Consider the following 20134-nt stretch of genomic DNA (forward strand, 5'->3'; position numbering starts at 1 on the left):
TCCAGCCCAGTCAAGTATGAATTCCTATTTTCTGTCTCTGGTATGAATAAATGTCCTGCTTCCTTCTTCATGACTGTGTATACTTTACCACTTGCCCAAAACTTACTGAGCAGCTGAGGAAACGCCAGTACTTGGTACCCTCTGTCTTTCTCTCGGTACCACTAGCAGTGCAACAGGTTTCTCTCCATCTCCTGGCAAAAGATCTGCAGGCTGCCTAACAAAAACCATTGCTAGCTGCTGCCCACTGCCTTCACAACGAGTGTTCAACACACACATGCCTGTTTGCATGTCCCAGATTTTGAGAAATGGCATGTGCTCTTTGAAGATCACCCATGCCAATGGATTATCAGTCCACAAAGTTTCGTGTCCTGCTCCAGCAACGAGAAATATCCAGAAGCCTCAGGAATGGGGGAGGCAATCCAAAATGCCCAGTGCTGATATAAGGCCAAGACTCCTTTCGACTTTTTCAATTCATCGTCGATTGAAAATAAAATAAACAAAGCTGGAGAGTGTAGATCAAAAGCTAGCATTCCTCTGAGGACAATCAGATGAAGAGAAATGGGGAATTTGGTGATCCTTAGCCTGCACCAGAAAAGCCTAGGACAGAGCTTGCTAAACCAGGAGGGCTTAGCAGAACCACTGCTGGCTTCTTAACTTCACTAGTACATTTCAAAGGCGACCAATCCAGCTCACTTTACCATTTCTATCTCCAGTGTGAAGCGTCCCTAATCCCTCCTAGTAAGTAAACACTGCAGGGCAGCCACCTTCGCAGTCAGTAATCGCTGTGTAGTGAAGGACTCCCTCCTGCTTCCCCTCGCCAGGCTCCAGCTTTTCATACCGCTTTGTGTCACTGTAAAGAGCCACAAAAATCAGCAGCGCTTATGGAGCTCAAGAACTCAAGCAGTGAACGGGGAAGTTCTAAATTAGAAATTCTAAAATTTGAAAGCACTTAAAAAAAAAAAAAAAAAAAAAAAAAGAGCATTGCTTCAACAATCAGTGCTGCATCATGGCACAGCATCTGATCCCAGCTATGCTGGCAATGCCAGTAAAGGTGTCTCCCAAACCTGATCACCACCTTTAATATCAGAGCTAATAAGCCGAGGGGGCTCAGGATCGCTAAAAGCTTCAGGAAGTGCATTTAAATACCCGTGTGCAAGCTGTGCAAAGCCAAGCTGTGCTGGGTGAGCTGAGGGGCAGCAGGGGAGGGCCTGGCTCTGCCCTTGGCCGCTGCTGGGGCGTCTGCTGTGCGGCTGTGTGGCTGCGGGCCAGCCGGGGTTGAAGATTCCAGCCCACTGGCCCCGAGGACACGCTCTCGTGGAACAAAGCCCATCTCCTCTAACACAGCTTTTTCCCAGGAATTGGCCCATATGGAATAAAATAAATAAGTCGCAAGCGTTTTGTGAAGGGGAAGAAAAAAGTTCCTGCTGTACATAACTCCGGGGAGCAGATGTTTTTCCATTAGCTCACTGTTCTCTGCTACACTGGCTCTCTTTACATTTCTTGTTCATGGCATGCTCATTATAATATTTTTTCACAGGGTAAACTTCAGCACGTTACTGAGACAGCAGGTAGCCCACTCCAGCCCCACTGTGAGTACATGGCATAGTTATTCTAGTCATTTTTCTTTGAATTCTCCTTTAAATTAGCCTTAGGTCTACCTGGTGAGGTTTGCAGACTGTGCTTAGCAGGCATTTAGCCAATCTTAGATCAAATTACCAGACCTACTTTGCTGTGAGTGGCCATATTTGGTAAAGTATTGGGTTAGTCAAGAAGCTAAATTGTCAGATACAAAGTCCTAGTAAAGACAAACAAAGTGGACATTGTAGTTAAAAGTAAAGCTTAAAATAATATAGCAACAGGAGCTGGAATATTAGAACTCCTATTAAAACTGGCTTGCAGCATTCTAAAATGCTCCATATTAATAGAGTACACGGTTTTTACTGCCTGGAAATATAATCACACATACTTCAGGTACGAAACCACTCCAGTTACCCGAAAGAGCTTAAAACTATTAAAACTATTTATTTTCACTACTGACATGCTTTGCTCTCCGGGTCAAAAGTTATCTCACAAAGTGTTGAATGAAGGTAAATTTTAGTCAGAAATTTGAACCATTTAAAGTACATCTTCCTTAGCCAAACAGCATGACTGTATTTTCTAAACAGAAAGGAGGAGCACTGGCATGATTTTAAAAAGGAAATAAGGGGCAGAAATAGTTCCTAGGTCAGACATTTCCCTTGGTAACACAAGCAGTATTATCACCAGTACTCTCTAGGATTCCCCTTGCAGCTCTTCCTGCAACAAGAGGTAGGAGTTAACAAGCTTTACCAATGCCACGGAAATTCCTTCTCTCCTCTCAAAGTTGGATTCAAGATCTCAGTCATGAACAGTAGAACAAAGAGGAGAAACAAGCATGTGGATCCCATAAAGATCACCTCTCCTGGAGCTGTACCACTGCAGCACATGCACTGCAGCACCCTTCCTGAGTACTGCCTGAAATGAGCTGTTTCTCAGACTTGGGGCCAACAATAATGTTTATGTTTATTAATGTTAAAGCCTAATGAGCTGACTTGCTCCTTTTAAGAAGCCATTACATTTCAAAAGGAGTGTGTGTGTGTGTTAACAGTCTTTGCTGCAGAATCCTTGAGAACAGAGGATGCCTATTAGTATTCCAATCATGCCTGCTGCAGGGAGTGGACAACCTCCCTTGTCTTTGGGGACAGCAGACCTCGTACTCTTCGAAAGCTAATTGTGACTACCTGCAGAGAAAACAGGAAGATATGGAAGCCCACTGAAGCAATGTGCTAAGTTCCCTGCTGCAGATGACTGTACTCCCAGCTGGTCCTACAAAAGACGGCTGGACATAAGATTAACAGTGAGGATTCACAGTTTTATTTGGATGTGTGAAAGAGAAGACAAGGACTCTTTTCTACAGACTACAGATCCAACAAGTAGCTCTTTGGTCGCTTACAGGAAGCTACAAAAATTAGCTTGCCAAAGGTCACTAAGCATTGCTGCAGGGAAAGACAAGGTGCAGCATCCATTACAGCGCAGCACATTTGGACTTAGCAGCTGCACTTCCAAAGCTGCTGCTTTATTACCTTCCCTACATAACCACGCTGGTCATAAACTCCAAAAAGTTACCAATAAAACCACTAAGTCTATGCCCTCTTATGCATGAGGTAAGTATCTTTATCACAGCACAAAAGAGATTAACTATTTGCACGGGGTTCACAGCCTTGCCTTCAGCCACTGTTCAAGGAATGCCTATATTCTTATGTGCTAATTGGGAAACCGACCCTTAGGAGCACCACAAGGGCTCTCCAGCTCTGAGGCACTGAGGATGCTTCTGCACAAGGCAGGGACTCCTATTGCAGCTGCAGCTGGAGGGTGAGACAGTAAGGATTTCCCTACTAAGCACCATCTGATAGCTACCACCCACCAACGGTCCCTTTGGCAAGTGTATGTGCTGGCTTTGTGGCCTGGCCTGGCTGCTGGAGGGCTGTAAGAACAGCCTCACATAGCTGTGGGATAGCTGGCTTTGTATACCTCTTTCCAGTCTAAGTGCAGAAAGCTCTAACTGGATCAGTCTGTCGGTACCATTAGTTTTCATGCCTTGGGATATGAAGAGGCACAGGAACTGTAATGGCCCTAATGGAACCCAGACACGATTGCAGCCTGGTGCTCTAAATCCATACCCACAGACAGAGACATGGCCAGCTGCATCCTGTTAGTGTCTATAAAGGGACGGATGCTTTGTTATAAATTTACTGGAGTATGAGGTTAGGAAATTTTAATAATTCTCTCTAAAGATTTATGATTAATGCTAAAAAGGTTAAAGTGCTAATGACAACGAAAACAACAATACACGAGTCATTTCCCAAAGGCAGATTTACATTTTTTCCCTTTAGAGATAGGACACCGAGGTATGAAAAAGGCAGGCAACTCGCCTAGAGTCGCAGGATGAGTCATTGACTGAAAAAGGACAAGTCCAAGCTAAACCTGATAGAAATCTACAGCATACTGGTACAGCTCTTATTCATGAATACGAAGGGACTCTGGATGCAGGCATCAGAATGTTATGCTAATCGCCTGTTGCTTTCCACAGCTCTTCATTTTGGGGTGAGCTGTAACTCAAAAGCATGTGACTACCTCAACTGTTTTTAACCCCGCATTTCTGTTTCATTTGTTGTTTATGAAATATCTCTATTTTGGAAGTTATTAACTTCTTCTGTGTATTCCTGTTCCTCCTTTCCCCTCCTTCCAGATGGGAAAGATCCTAGTACAGAGGGTCAGTGATGCCATTTTGGACTATTCCACTCACTAAGCCCAGTGTAAGATCCAACCCACTTCAAAGAAGTCCTCTAATTATTTAGGTGCTGTGCCCTTCTCCACAGAGAGTAAAGACTACCCCAAAATACCTGCAGCTCTTCCTTATTCCTCAGGATACCAGAATACAGTGACTTCCACGCTACTGTGAGAAGAGAATGGGCAGTACCTCAGCAGGAGCTCATTAAGCTGCATCCATAACAATAACTGACCTCAGTAACAAAATTACAAAGCAGTCACAGCATGTATTTTCAGACTATCAGTCCTGACTCAAGTCCGGTTAAAAGCAGGCATGAAACAAAACAACGATTAAAAAAAATTATAGAATAGGTCAGAAAAGTTGCAGCTTATAAAAATAAATTCTATCTAAAAGATTTAATTAACACCTTTGAGAAAGGCACTTGATTTACACTGAAAAGTAATCATAGCAATTCGCAGTAGGTCACAGTAAGCACTAGGTCTTTATTGCTTTTGTCTTTTCACATAGCAGCAAAAATGTAAACTGCCTAGAGCTATCTGCAGGATGATGGACAATAGACACCTGACTTCTCATCACAATAAACTCGTTTTTTCGCTCCCCAGCAGCCCCCTCTGCAGCCTTAAATCAGGAGTATGAACTGAATAAAGCAAAATCTTGCTAGTGATTTTGAAGCCCTCAGCACATCATTGAAATTTACCTACACACAAGCCATTAAGTGAACACACGAGATTAACTTAAAGGATGACGCATTCCATAAGGTAACTTCTTTGTTCTTCAATAGTTAGTCAAATTGTAACAAAAAGAATGTCACATATTTTGTAACAGAACTGCAGTCTAATTGATAGGAAACGGCCCACAAAACCAGCTATAAAAATCTTTCCTGAGAAGTAGGGTGAGACTGTCAGGTTTCATGTGAGAATTGCCAATCGCACAATCAGCTAAATGAGAATTTGAAAGGTTCTCCTGCACACAGAATAGCAAATTATCAGCAAAGTTCGAGTGGGCTCTGCTTTTTTATTGTTGTTGCAAATGGTAGCAGAAACATCTAAGTAATCACAGCACTCAAATGTAATTTCAGGCACTCAACTGTGGGCCCAGTTGTGGAAGAAAAGCTGCGTCTCTTCAGAGCAAAACTGTAGGGTCAGAACTCTTTCTATCAGCCCTGAAATGCTGGAATGCAAATGGCAGAACATGCTGGGCAACTCTGTTCCTCACCAGGTGTCCTATATAAAACCCCTTCACGATTTTGGAGATCGCCTCCGGGTTCCTTCTCCCTGTTCTTTCCCCTTTATGTGCTTTGCTGTAGCACCTCTTGCATGAGTATCACAAACTGACATGCAATCCCCAAGTCCTTGGGAGATTCAAAGTCAAGGATAAAATGAGCGGAGGACTTGCTGGTTTTAATAATTTTCACTTAAACCTCAGCAAAAATTGGAAAGTCCCCAGTCTAAATAACATTTAATACATGGTTTGCCCAGTCTTATTACAGGGAAGCACATAGGAAAGGGAGAATGAAAATAATTGTCCCTACCAACTACCATTTCTTAATGAAGAACTACCTATCTGCTTCTTTTAAAAGCATATTTTAGTGATGACTGAAGTTTTCTGTGTTTTATAGAAAAACAGAGGTGAGCTGAAAAATTGCGCTACTCCAGTATTTTTTAGTTTTTAGTACACTGAATCAAATAGTATTTCAAAAACCATCTGGGATAGACAGGCAGATTTTCTGCCGGAATAAAGTGATTTTCAACTACTGATTTCAACTACTCCATTAATACTTATGTCATCTCATTCACCACTGGAGGGGAAGGACAACTCCAAGTGGTCCAGGACTTACCAGCTTGTAGCCAAATTTGTTCAAGGGCTGTCCACAGCTGCATAGGTCCTTGCTTCATTGCGCTGCTCTGCATAGTTATTTCAGACATGGCCTGTTCCAGTCTTGATGCAGCAAGGGAAGAGGCTCGCTGTGACCCTATGGACCAAACAAACAAGAACAATAAATAATGCATTTTATACTTCTTTGGGATATTTCTTTGATTCACTAAGGCAGCAGGTCTGATTCTCCACTCACTGCAATAATAAGAACTCTACTGAATTCTGGCATGATCAACTGGAGAACCATGTTTTATAAAAGGTTAATTTACTGAAAAAAACTCACTAAATTACCCAAGGGCTGCAGCTCAAACAAGTGAATTAAGAGACAGACAGTAATTTTATAAAGGTCTGCATAACATTCATCAAGGAAGCAAGCGTATTTTGCTCTTTTGGAAAGCAGAACTCTACCATCAACTATTTCCCACAAATACTTATTACTAACCTGTTTTATAAGCACACTATCACCATACAATTACAAAATATGGCCCACTAATATAAAATCTTAGTACAGCATTACAGAGTAGCTTGGCACCATTCACACAGCACACACATTTCAAGTGACATCAATATTGTTCTACTGGTTTAGAGGCAACGTGGTTTTTCATTTAACCTCGGGGAGCGGAGAGCTCAGTGCTTTGACTATATTAACCTTTAGTACGTGCTGTAACATTTACGCAAGAATAAAGTTGACACCCACGTCTCTGGGACAAAACACCACATCAAAAGCTATGCCCAAGAAAAATGCATGGGCAGAGACCATGTTCTCCAGTACAGCAAGTGGGATTATACCGGTGAGCCGACCCCTGAGAGGGGTACTAAGAGGACGGTAACAAAATAAGAAGCTACAAAATGAGATTTCAAAGTTGGCTTTGTAAAGCTTTGCTACACCACTTAGACACACACACAAGTCTATGGGGCCAGATGGGATTCACCCAAGGATACTGAGGGAGCGGGCAGGGGTGCTCACCAAGCCACTTTCAATCATTTACCAGCAGTCCTGGCTAACTGGGGCAGTCCCTGTTGACTGCAAGTTAAAAAATGTGATGCCCATCTACAAGAAGGGACAAAACGAGGATCCAGGGAACTACAGGCCTGTCAGTCTGACATTGGTACCAGGGAAGGTTATGGAGCAGATCATCTTGAGTGCCATCATGTGGCATGTACAACGACAACCAGGTGATCAGGCCCAGTCAGCATGGGTTTATGTAAGACAGATCCCACTTGACTAACCTTACCTCCTATGACAAGGTGACCCACTTAGTGGATGAAGGAAAGGCTGTAGAAGTCATCTACCTAGACTTTAGTAAAGCCTTTGACACCATTTCCCACAGCATTCTCTTGGAGAAACTGGGTGTTCATGGCTTGGGCGGGCGTACTCTTCACTGGGTAAAAAACTGGCTGGATGGCCAAGCCCAAAGAATGGTGGTGAATGGAGTTAAATCCAGCTGGAGGTTGGTCACAAGTGGTGTTCCCCAGGGCTCAGTACAGGGCAAGGTCTGTTTAATAGCTTTATCAATGATCTGGACCAGGGAATCGAGTGCAGCCTCAGTAAGTTTGCAGACAATGCCAAGCTGAGTGGGAGTGTTGAACTTGAGGGTAGAAAGGCTCTGCAGAGGGATCTGGACAGCCTAGATTGATGGGCTGGGGCCAAGTGTATGAAGTTCTACAAGGCCAAGCGCCAGGTCCTCCACTTGGGTCACAACAACCCCGTGCAGCGCTACAGGCTTGGGGAAGAGTGGCTGGAAAGCTGCCTGGCAGAAAAGGACCTGGGGGTGTTGGTCAACAACCAGATGAATACGAGCCAGCAGTGTGCCCAGGTGGCCAAGGCAGCCAAGAGCATCTGGGCCTGTATCAGAAATGGTGTGGCCAGCAGGAGCAGGGAGGTGATCGTGCCCCTGTACTCGGTACTGGTGAGGTCACACTTTGAATACCGTGTGCAGTTTTGGGCCCCTCACTGTAAAAAGGGCATTGAGGTGCTGGAGCGTGTCCAGAGAAGGGCAATGAAGCTGGTGAAGGGTCTAGAGAAGAGGTCTTATGAGGAGCAGCTGAGGGAACTGGGATTGTTTAGCCTGGAGAAGAGGAGGCTGAGGGGAGACCTTATTGCTCTTTACAATCACCTGAAAGAAGGTTGTAGTGAGGTGGGGGTCGGTCTCTTCTCCCAAGTAATAACTCGGAGGATGAGAGGAAATAGGCTCAAGTTGCACCAGGGGAGGTTTAGACTGGACATTAGAAAAAAATTCTTCACCAAAAGGATTGTGAAGCATTGGAACAGGCTGCCCAGGGAAGTGGTTCAGTCACCATCCCTGAAGGTATTTAAAAGATGTGTAGATGTGACACTTAGCGACATGGTTTAGTGGTGGACTTGGCAGTGTTAGGTTAATGGTTGCACTCGATGATCTTAAAGGTCTTTTCCAACCTAAAAGATTTTATGATTCTCTTCTATGATTCTGTAAAATAAATATTTTAATATATATAGGTTTAATGTGACTTTAGGGTTGACAAGCTCTTTCTCTGCAGAACTGCTGTGACTGAAGCACTTGCACTGATCAGCGTTATTCTTCAATCTATCCTTACAGGCTGACCTTGTAGACCACAAGATCCTGGAGTTAAAATCCCACTTTCTCTCACTGCAGCCATCCTGATGGAGCAGCAGAGCCTAGGAACAGGCACTTGGAGAAGCAAGGATGGCTCTAGGCGAAAGAAGGGACAGAAGGGCAAAAAACCTGTCACAGGGCATATGCATTCAATGGTCTCTGAGAGGGACAGCATGCTTTTCCAGCTGGAGCATGCTGAAGAGAGGGTTGCCAAAACCACACTGCCTCACCAGCAGACCATCACCTGGGGCCAGGGCACCAGCTGGCAGAGCAGTGTGGTCCCCCGGCCGTGGTCCTCTCTGAACACTGAGCAGGGACCCAGCCTTCTGCCAGACGGGAGGAGAGGGACATTTCCACCCACGCTCCTTCGCAAAGACACCTGCGTGGCACAGGGCAGGACACGGCCAGCAGCTTTTACCTAACCCGAGGCAGCTCTGCCTGCCCCCCTGAAAGCATCATGGCTAGGGAGAGGCTGCAAGTGCAACTGGAAGCCTAAAACTGTTATGGGAAATGTTTGCCCCCTTCTCTCACCGCTAACTAATATAATTCATTTTAAGCAGGAGGACTTCAAAACAGCCCTGCAGCGCAGGCGCCTCCCACGGCTGCCTCCTCGGAAAGTGCAAATGTGCTCTTCCTAGATGCATTTCTTAAATTCCTACATATTTTCAAAGACATTCCTGATCTAATGTTCCAAGAGATGACAGTGCAGTAATGTAGCAATTACGGCTTTAATGGTACGGTAAAAGCCGTTCTGCTTTGCGCAGAGAAATCATTATATTTAACAGTTTATTTAGCAGATCCATCTTTAGCCTGTTTCACTGCATGGGATTCCTCCCCCTGCCCTGCCCACTCATACTCCTCTCCCTCGTCCCTACCTCCACCTGGGAGAAATTTCACCAAAACTCCCAAGCATTCAAGTCAGACAAGGGTTGTTTCACACGGGGAAAACTACCAGGCCCTCACTGCCAGCCATTCAGAGGCAACAAGAAAATGGCCACGTGAAAAGCCAGCGGTGTTATTTGGAGCACTTTGAAGTTAGGGCCAATCTCTTGCCTTCCAGATTGGCAAACTTGGAAAAAAATGACACGGGTTTTGGGGATTTTGCAGTCAGCCTAACCAGATTCTTATATTAGCCCTCCTGATCATGTTAGCATGCTTTGAAAGCAACTTTCAGTATTACGTGTCTCTGCCAAGACTGCCCTCTTTCAGACAGGCTTTCTGGAGCTGGGATTCTTGAAAGCACCCGTATGCAATGCTGGTCTGATTGCATTAGGTGGGCAGATGGGCTGGTGTTTTATTCACATCCTCACAGAGCTCAGGGAAATCCTCTTTTCCTTGCAAGTCAATCCAAGGAGCCTATGTCACCGTAAGGCACCTCTGTGCATTTTGGAGAGGTTTGCATGCTGCTAAGCACTGTGAACAGCTGAACAGCCACTTAGGATCTACTAAAGCATCCTTCCCTCACAAAGCAGGCTTTACAGGAATATTACTATGAGCTAGCTGCACTCAAAGGAACACAAGTTAGCCGCTCCTCTTCTCCTTCTCTTCATTAGCCGGGCAGTTGCCAACGGGGAAAAGCTTGTGATTTGAGACTGATCTTGCCCAGTGCTGTGAGCTTCAATCTGCACAGCCATAAAACGGGAACCCAAGTCACCTAGCAATTTACAGCACAGGCTCTTTGCTTTTAACAGCCTTTGGCATTCCCGTCCTTTGATGTTTATTTTCTTTTCCATTTTAGCCTACACAAGGAAGCAAACCACACTAGGCAGAGACCATCTGATCCCTTCCCATCCCTGCCTGGCCTCAGACACAGATACACTCCTTGTTCTGGACACACACACACACACACCCCCCAGGTGAAAAGGCTCTCTCCATCCCAGTCCACACCCGCATATTTGCTGCTGCTGTTCTTACCCAACTCTGCTGGACCCTCACAGGAACACACCTTAAAGCATGTCTGCCCCCAAAAAAACTCTGTAAGAGAAGGTGCTTGCCAGCCTGGCCCTTCTGGATTGAAAGGGGCTCAGACACATCTCTGAATCTCAGGCAAGCAATATGGTGACCCTGTGGGTGGGCTAAAGGCTACTGGAGCCAGAAGAGATTATAGCTCAAACACATGCTGTCTCCCGAGACAGGAGGTAGGCATGTATCATAGCGGTATCACTCTGACCTCAGGGTGGCAGGGGGAGCCAGAAGAACCTTCAAGCAACGTTAAAAAAAAAAGTCTCTGAATGTCTCATTATAAAATATCTCTTCCTAAAGAAATGTAGATCTTTATATGCTAAAAAACCCCACAAAACCTGTCTCACAGAACTTTAATGTCATGCCTCAAAATACATGCAAATGTTGGCATAAGAAGATATCACATCAATTTGTTATTTTAGTGCAGTCTCTTTCTCTTTTTAACAGCTCCACTAGACAGAATATAAACTTCACATTTTACAATAAAGCCCTCCACACATTTTGGAAAGAAATCATAAAAATAACAAAATTGGTTTTGTCATTATGAGCTCTGCATAGCAGCCATACAAAATATATCTAAATAATTTTAAAGCACCGTTCCAGGGTTGTTATAAGACCAAGAAGGATCAAGTTTAATATTTTGCATCTATGAAAAAACTGCTATCAAAATAGAAGTGAACCTCAGTAGATTTACTAGGCTTATAAGAAACAGAGAATTCCCTAGCCTAAATCACTTCAGGCAAGAACATTATAAGATAAGACTAAATCAGAAAAAGAATGAAACAGCAAGGCAGCTGACTGATATTGGTGAATTTAGTGAGGAAAACTGCTTCAGTTAGGAGAAGATGAAGAAAATAAAGAGGAATTAATCTTCCTGGCAGCAAACCTAAAATTCTGGCACAGCAAATAATCTCATTGTGGTCTAACTGAAGGAAAGGCCAGTGTCAAATCCGTCCGCAGTAATTCCCCCTTCAGTGACGAGCCCAGAGATCACAGAGCGCCTGTGCGTTACAGTGATACTGCCGCACGCTCCCAGGGGATTTCATGATGGAAACCACAGCCTGTTACAGAATGACGAAGAAAAAAAATAAATAAAACAGACCTCCTCCTTCCTTCAAGCAGCCAGCCACAGCTGCAGCTCTGGGGAAGCACAAGGGCAAGAGGGGCTAGAGCTGTAGTCTCCACTCCCACCTCCTCCTGTCTTCAAAGAGGCTCCCAACCAGGACAACAGACCCAGCTGCCTCTTTTCTGCAGATGGAGAACAGCAGCACCTACAGCCTGCAGAGCAGCAAGCCACAGACCCTGGCTGAAATCAGCCAGTGCTAGTCCCCTGCTAAGGCAGATGGTGTAATTTCAGTACGAGCCCCATCCTTACATCCATTGTGGGTGCAACCACGTTAGCATGGAAACCTAGATTCTTGAACCGGAGGAGGAATAAATTTCTTGGCTAAAACTAAACATCCATTCGGTGCAAATCACTTTATGTGCATGAAAAGCTGGTTTAAAGCTTGTACTTTACAGTAATTTGCTTTTTCTGGCAGGCAGTACCATGGCATACAGCACCTTCTGCTGAAGTACAGCTGCTCCACTGCATGCTGGCTGCTAGAACTGGGCTAAAAGCAGGCTGGAACAGGTAGCCAACTCAGGTGCTTTTTGAGGAGGGCATTATAGCGACCAAAAGTGCCTGAGCTTTGCCATGACTCTGGAGGAGGTGCTTTAGGTCTGCAGCAGAGGAGCAAGCATGAGGCAGGAGTGAGGTCTTAGAAGGGTGGCACACCAGCACATCAAAATATTTTATATAGGCTCTACTGGTGACAATTTGGCCTCAAAATCCTTAAAAACCCTCCAAGTTAAAAGGCAAGTTTCTCACCTAGTCATCTGATTGAGTTAGGGTTTTAAAGGAAGCACCAAGTATCACGAGACTTCTGATAAAATCACAAGTCAGCAGCACTTGCTGAACGCTTCCTTTCCCTTTCCTGCCAAGATTAGCTTTGATGTTTCAGTTATTTCCATCTGAGTATCTGTTACTGTGAAGGTGTATTTACCATATAATAAAGCATCACAAGGTTTAGGTACAAATCCCAAAGCAAATCACCCTCTAATAGGAACTGACACTCTCACTCAGCTTTCCAAAACTGCAATAACAGCTGGCTTGATCACAACATCTAAAAAGGATTAAATTTGGGGGGTGGGGGTATGGGGAAAGAAGGGGTGGAAGGGGAAAGGACTTCTTGCAGAAGTATAGTGAACTCTCATCTAATCCCTTTCATGCTTATCTCGGGGAGCTTTGTAAAAGAAAGCAGGAACTCATCTCTCTGTTTTATGCATGGGGAAGCCAACGTACAGACAACCCAGTGACACATTCTGCAGCAGAGATGGCCCTGGAGACAAATCTGGACCTCCTGACCACCAACTCAGCAGCAGGTGCAGCTCCACCACCACCCCACCTCGCCCTCACCGCAGAAAACAAACCATTCCTCTCACAAAAGCATGCACCTAGGATGGCAAAGCACAAATCTTGTTTCCTCACCAGAATCAGTATCATGGGCATCCGGGAGCGTGAGATGCAGTCCGTTATGCTTTTTGATCACTGGTGTTTCGGTCACACTACTTCCTTTCTCAGAGCCACTGTAAAGAAACAAAACCGTGTGACTTGTCTGCCTTTCAGCAGAGAGACAATGTTCCCCTCAAAGCAGGCGATAGTCTCGTCTAGCTGCCACTGGAACTGAAAACTCAAGCCTTCCAGTTGCAGGCAATCAGCTTCCTGAACGTCTTGTTTAACACCCCCATGCTGCCAATGGAGAGGAAGCTCAGAGACAGGCAAGGGCACACAACGGTATCAGTTTATTTGGCTGCTGGGAGTCTTTGCGAACCACTGGGTGAGGAGCATGTTGGCAGCTAGTAGCCAGACCAGAGGAGGCCAACCAGCAGCCCCATGCCCAGGAAAAACCACCAGCCCTTGGGCTTGTCTGCAGAAGGATTCGTTCGCAGGTCTGCTGTGCTGATCCTTTAGAAACAGACCAATTACCACCTTCCACCCAGGTGCTAATTTCTTCATTTCAAAGGGATTATTTTCTCCTCTTCCACCTTTTTTCTGTTCAAACAGAGGAAGAAGATAAAAGCTACCACACAGCACTGCTTTATTTATGAAAGGAGGACTATCTGGTCTGCTCTTCTACTAGACTTTCATCCTCATATCTTCCAAAGGGAAACTCCAAATAAAACCCCAATCACGTGCCTAATGAAAAAATCACTTAACACAGATCTCCTGAGCCTTCCTGTCACCACATAGTCTGCCATCCCCCCAGGATCAGATGGTGATGATATCTCCTCTCATCATCCATTAAGGGACAAAATATCAAAAGGAAAACTGACTGCCCTGGCTACTTTTTCTGGCACACTTCCAAGCCTGCAGCTCAGCCTCGGGACAATATTCCTTCCAGGAAACAAGCTGTCACAGTCATTATTGCTGTGGATGCCCCGTCTTCCAGTCTGATCAGTCCTTTGGTAGGGATTGCACAGGATTCCCTTGAATTTGCATTGATCTAGCAGAAGAATTAGCTTGGGACTGCTATCTGGTTTTAAACATGATTATTCTGTTATCACAGAAAACAACAGCAAAAGATAAACCAAGCCTTGTCCTTCCCAGCTAACAATCTAGGACTGAAAGCCACTTACTGTCTTTCATCATAGTGGTAATCACATTTACAATAGCTAATTAACCTTCTACTTGGGCTTTGGGATCAAACATTACGGTTTCTGTTAATGGACCCTGAATTCCTGGGCATACGACCGTTTGCACAAATCCCCAGTCTTGACTGGCCTCCCTGTCTTCCATACTGGTTTCCACTCTGGTACCCCATTTCAGACTATCAGACGGTGATAGATACAAGTGAAAATTAAATTCTCTGTCCTGTGCCTCAGCCTTGCCTAGCCAGGATTAACCCAAGCGTAAGGGCCCTGGCTGGGGGCTGCTGGTGGAACTGTAGGAACATTTCTGTCTTACTGGTGCATTGTGTATGCTGGAACACAGCAGCTGCACTTCAAAATACTACTGCCATGAGGTAAGTGCTGTTTTGATGCAGCAGCCATCATCACGAAGTCATTGTTCAGGCACACAGCTGAACACTGGCTTATACACCATACTCCTACGCAAAGGACAAGTGAGGAGACCGGTAGATGGCATAAGTTCGGCCACAGTAAAAACTGACCACAGGAGAGCAGCATCCAGAGGTGGCTTGATGAGATGGCTGCAGTTAGCAAAATGTCAACAGCATGGCCTTTTAACCAGGAAAACAGACTGAAATCCCAGCCTGCAAACCAAGTGGACTGCATTGTGCAGAACAGCCACTCCCAACGGCTTTATTCATTACCCTGGAGAAGGGCTGAAAATGAACTACTCCTTCAAAGCTGCAGTACAAGGCCTTCAGCCAAGAAAGCTTTTCCATGCATAACAGAAGGGACAGTAACCAGATGATTTGCCTCCCGCATACAGCGCTGGAAAGGCTGACAGTGGGACACGTTGCCACTCCACTGCCCGTGTTTTTAAAAGGTAGCTGAGACAGTGGGTAAAATGGTGACAAAACCTGCTGAAGGAAACACTTGATTGTGAAAGACTGCAGGGGCACCAGTTTATCAGACAGAAGACAAGAGGGGACTTGAGCATGGCATATGAATAGCCGCCTGGGGAGTAAATACTGGACCCTGAAAGACTCTTAGAGCCATAGTAAGATTGCAAAGCCAGGAAACTTAGGCCAGACAAATGCAACCAAATGTAACTAAAGTGCAATTTAATCGTATAGGCGATTAGCTGCTGATTGAACTAGTAAAGAGCATCGGGTGCAACAGCCCTCAACTCTAGGTAAATACAGCCTTTTCTTTTCCAAGAGTCCCTAAAACATGTCTGGGTCCAAGTCTCACTGATAAGAATTCCCCTTAAGTTCCTTTGCCAGCCCAACCTGGAATATTTTACATTTTTGTTAGCTGATACAGCTGCAATTTGCTTAATACAAGGGGCTTCCTGGGTCACTGAATCCAGTCTAAAACTGCAGGTACCAAGTTCATTCTTGTTACCTTTCAAGCAGTACTTCCCAATAAAAAATGCTTTATGACATATTTTTTGAGAAAGCCAAAAAGTCCCACTGGGAACAGCAGTGAAATACACATTGCTTGCTAAAAGCAAAAGCAAAGCAATTTGTTTTGTTTAGGCTTCTATGGCTAAAGATTATCAAAAGCCTCTAAAGCTATCACATCTTGGGTTTTTAAGCATAACAGCCAAAGCACAGCTTGGAATCCAAATGCAGTCCAAATGGATGAACTATTTATTTGTTTGTTTTCCAGTATACTCTCTTCAGTCTCAGGCTTGCAACCCCCCCTTGCAAGACTAAATCTTAGTCATAACTGTTCAGTGTGGATTTGATCAGCTTCATGAGGACTACTCATGGGTATAAAGATTATTCACGTGAGAGGTACATGATTGAATCCTTAGCTAAAGAGATCATGGACTAAGGAAATCAATGATTTCAGCCTGTAAGAGACCAGTTCTCTGCTGCTACTTAAATATCTAGATTTTTGTGTTTGGTCTGCTGCTCATTAGCTAAACCAACAAGGAATTACTAATATCCCTCAAGGAAAACTTGTATATAGACATGGATCATTCTGTACATATACTTCTGGTGTTTATAAAGCTTATGTAAATACATACAGAAATTGGGGAACAATAGAAGCTTCATCAGTCTGCTGTCGTGACTGTTGCCATCAAGCACGCTGTCCTTCCCAAACACAACCTCTATGGACATTACAGGTGAGAGATAAGTAGTCTTGGGATAACATTCTCAAGACAGTTGGGAATGACTGGGACAATATCCAAAGGGTATGGCAAGGAAGAAAACCCAACTTTCACACTTTCTAAACTTTTCCTTATAAGAGGGGAAGCACATGAGGAGGGGACAAACAGGAAACCTAGCACTGATTACATGCGGATTTACTAGGACAAGGGAAGGGAGAAAGATGCTACATCCTTCATTCCTTTCATTTCCCAGTTAGCACCAGGCTGTGCAACCAGCATGCAACCACAGCATATGATAGAGTCTTGGCTGCATGCCTTTCCTTGGCTTAACTCAGTTCAGGACTCTGTCACCCCCACACATTCCTGGGTAGTGCCAACTGCTGCAGACTGAACAATAGCTGATGGATGCTCAGCATTACTGGAAAAAAAAAAAAATCTGCCCTCCATCCTGGACATCTGAAAGTGGATAGAAAGGTTTAGACATTCAGATCAGTAATGCTTGGTTCAAACTGCTTCTTCAGTCTTAAAATCTCAAGGTTTGGTTTTGTTGTTCTCTGTTTGTTTATATCATGGCTATTAAAATCTTGCTGGTTTTTTAACATTACTTACGTGTCTTTTTAAACAGTCCTGTTTATTAGGCTTTTTGCAAAATAACTTTAGTATCTAGACAATTAAAGAAGAAAACTGCCGTGTCCATTATGAAGTCTGATTTTGTTAAGACAGAGGAGAAAGCCTACCTGTGCTGTAAAACATTATAGACCATCTGCCACATCTGCAACATATGTCTGCATGTCACCAGCGCCACTTCAGGTCCTTTATGTATCCATTCCAGTTTTACTTTGGTGAAGAGTAAGCTGCAAGATGAAAAAGAACAACTTCTGGTTTATCGGCATCTCATAAACGCGGAGAATCAGTATCACCCTAGCGAGATCCTGGCAGCCTGCATTTTTACTTGTTTTGTATGTGCAGCAATAAAAGAAGACACCGTAGCACAAAACATTTCATTTGGCTCAACTTTGATTCCCCACAAGGAGGTGAGAGGATTAACAATATTCCTCCGCTGCAGTCAAATTTGCATCACAACGCTGGCAGGACAGCGTTAAAAGCAATGCACTGCAAAGCTAACAAGGTGAAACACACAGTGAATCTCACTTTATTTTGGACCACAACAACAGCATTAAAAACAGAATAAAAAGGAACTGCCATAATACACATGTCAGATTGTTTTGTTAGCCTGGCATCTTCTTATAGCTCCGGCTTACATAAATTTCAGACAAAACCCCCTGACACCCTTAATATATGCAGACAATTATGTAACGCCTCACAGGAGGGAAACTCCTTTTCTTTTTCTTAACCCCAGCTGGCGATCATCTCACACCCCTAGGCAAGACAGCTGATAGCCCTTGTACATTCTTGGTTTAGGTAGTGTAATTGCTGCTACTACTCTTACACCTAGAGAATATGTACTTGCACAGACCACTGGCATCGAGCAGAATGAGGTCAAGTAGAGGTTAGAAGACAGATTCAGCAATGACACAACCTACCACTTGCTGCTAGCATGGCTTTTAACACCATCCTCCACAACACCCCCTTTTTTTTTTTTTAATTGTCAAGATGATTGAATTTATTTCCTATTGTAAATTTACTTCTCTGTTTTAAATGTTTTCATAAAGTCTAAGATCTACACATTTTGAACTAGCTTGATAGGGCTAGTGATTAATCCACTGGATGTACTTAAATGTACATACACATATACAACATTAACAGCTGAATGTTAAAAATCCTAAAAGCAGTTTTGTGAATGTGACCTGCAGGCTCCTGGGGAATCCAAACAACTTCAGAAAGAGACAATAGCAACTGCATAGGTGATGTTAAGAGAAGACTTTGCAGCTGAACAAGAGATCCTTGACTTACAGTAATTAGAAATCTGCAGCCAAGACTCTGTGGTGCATATCTACAGTAATGCGCTAAAATGGCAGTCCTATTCTGCACTAACAAACGTTACAGTTTTGGATTTTTTTTGTTACTGGTCTGAGCAAAACAAATATTAATAAAAACATCCCCTGCTCTTAGAGATGCTGACCCCCTACCTGGTCCTTATTATGATTCAGGTCGTTGTATTTGGGCTAAATCCACAGACTGATCAAAAATTTTGCTGGGACAAAGAACATAGCAGTGGACACACTCTTAATAAAAATGAGACTGAATTCAAAGGAGTGGTTAGCAATGGCAACTGGCCAGCGATGCATGCTGCTCTGTATCCCTTAGTTAACCGGGCTCAAAAAAGCAAAGCTTATTTTAATACAACAGGATATAGAATCACTAGGGTGGGAGGTTATAGCCTGGAGTGCGATGGTATTATAAAAGATAGCTTCATGAACATGAAGTTCCTGAACAACAACGCAGTTAAGAGGTCAAGCAACCCTTAGCATCCATATACGGAAGCACAACTAAGTAGGAGCTGGAAGATGTGGTTATTCCATTCCTGTTCACAGCATCAGCAAGACTAGTTCTTGCTCTTTAACTCCAAAAGAAGACTAAAAATGGGATGAGGTTCAGAAAAAGGTTATGCAAGTGATCTGAGGGCTAGAAAAATGTATTTCATCGGGGGCTTAAGAAGCTCAGTTTATTTGGTTTAATCGAGAAGCAGCAAAGAAATTACTTTGCCCCAGCCTGCAACCACCTACACGGAGGAGTATGTTATTGTGAGTCTTTAATCTAAAAGAAAAGGTATCAGAAAATCCAAGGATTTGTTGGAAACTGAGACTAGTCAAATGGAGATTTGTAAATAAATGCAGACACATAACTATCAAAGAAAATAATCTTTGCACCAACTACCTTGTGTGCACAGTAAATTCTGTACAATACTAACAACTTTCAGAATGAAAGACCTCCTAAAGCCCGGTGTGACCCTCCTGGCAGCAGAAGAGCGGTGGTCAAGGAGCCTGAAGGCCTAGAGAACAGTCATACTACATCCCTGAGTAACTCCATGCTTTTGAACTCTGTAAGATACCACTCTTAATGAAACAGAAGAATATAGGAAAAAAGAATCTATTAACACTTAAACTACTATACAGGAGGGTTATATTAAGGGTTCCTTCTCCCTTTCACACTAGTAGGGGTATGGCTTAGTTATCAGCAGGCAATTAAAATCACTATATAGTATATTTAAATGTTGCAGTTAAACATTAAAAAGCCAAACACATCAAGTTCTTCTCTCCATCACTGTTGTTTACTGCTTGCAGTGAGTATATGTCAGCTTCTTTGGATGAAGATGCAATGTTCTACCTCAGGAGAGAGAACAACTAGTGAAACACAGGAAAAAAGCAAATCTCTCACGTAATGAACATAAACCGTAATGAAGTCTCAGCACAATATTATCACCAGTCATACGGCACGGGAACACAACAGTTAAAAAGAAAAAAGAAAATCAGGCAACCTTAGCAACTCTCTGCAGTGCAACACTACCAGACCTTGGAGATTCCACATGCTGTTAGCTGTTGTGGTAATTCAATTTTGGAATACTGCTACTCACGTCATCATGTAATAACATAATGAACCAAACCAAAAGGCAAATGGGAAGAATGTAAGTGGCAAAAGGATTCA

General features: G+C 43.8%; 1 protein-coding gene across 2 annotated transcripts in view; it reads right to left on the bottom strand.

Annotated features, from left to right (window-relative positions):
* TTC7A (tetratricopeptide repeat domain 7A) overlaps nt 1–20134 on the bottom strand; it is a 171858-nt gene that overhangs the window by 39944 nt on the left and 111780 nt on the right. For both annotated transcript variants that reach the window (XM_086460563.1, XM_086460562.1), the window contains 3 exons: nt 17266–17382; nt 13271–13368; nt 6147–6281 (listed from right to left, as the gene is read on the bottom strand). In XM_086460563.1, coding sequence (XP_086316689.1) covers nt 6147–6281; nt 13271–13368; nt 17266–17382 — 350 coding nt within the window. The remainder of the gene's footprint in view (nt 1–6146; nt 6282–13270; nt 13369–17265; nt 17383–20134) is intronic.

Source organism: Leptosomus discolor, chromosome 2, assembly GCF_034619465.1.
Source record: "Leptosomus discolor isolate bLepDis1 chromosome 2, bLepDis1.hap2, whole genome shotgun sequence".
Lineage (NCBI taxonomy): Eukaryota > Metazoa > Chordata > Aves > Leptosomiformes > Leptosomidae > Leptosomus > Leptosomus discolor.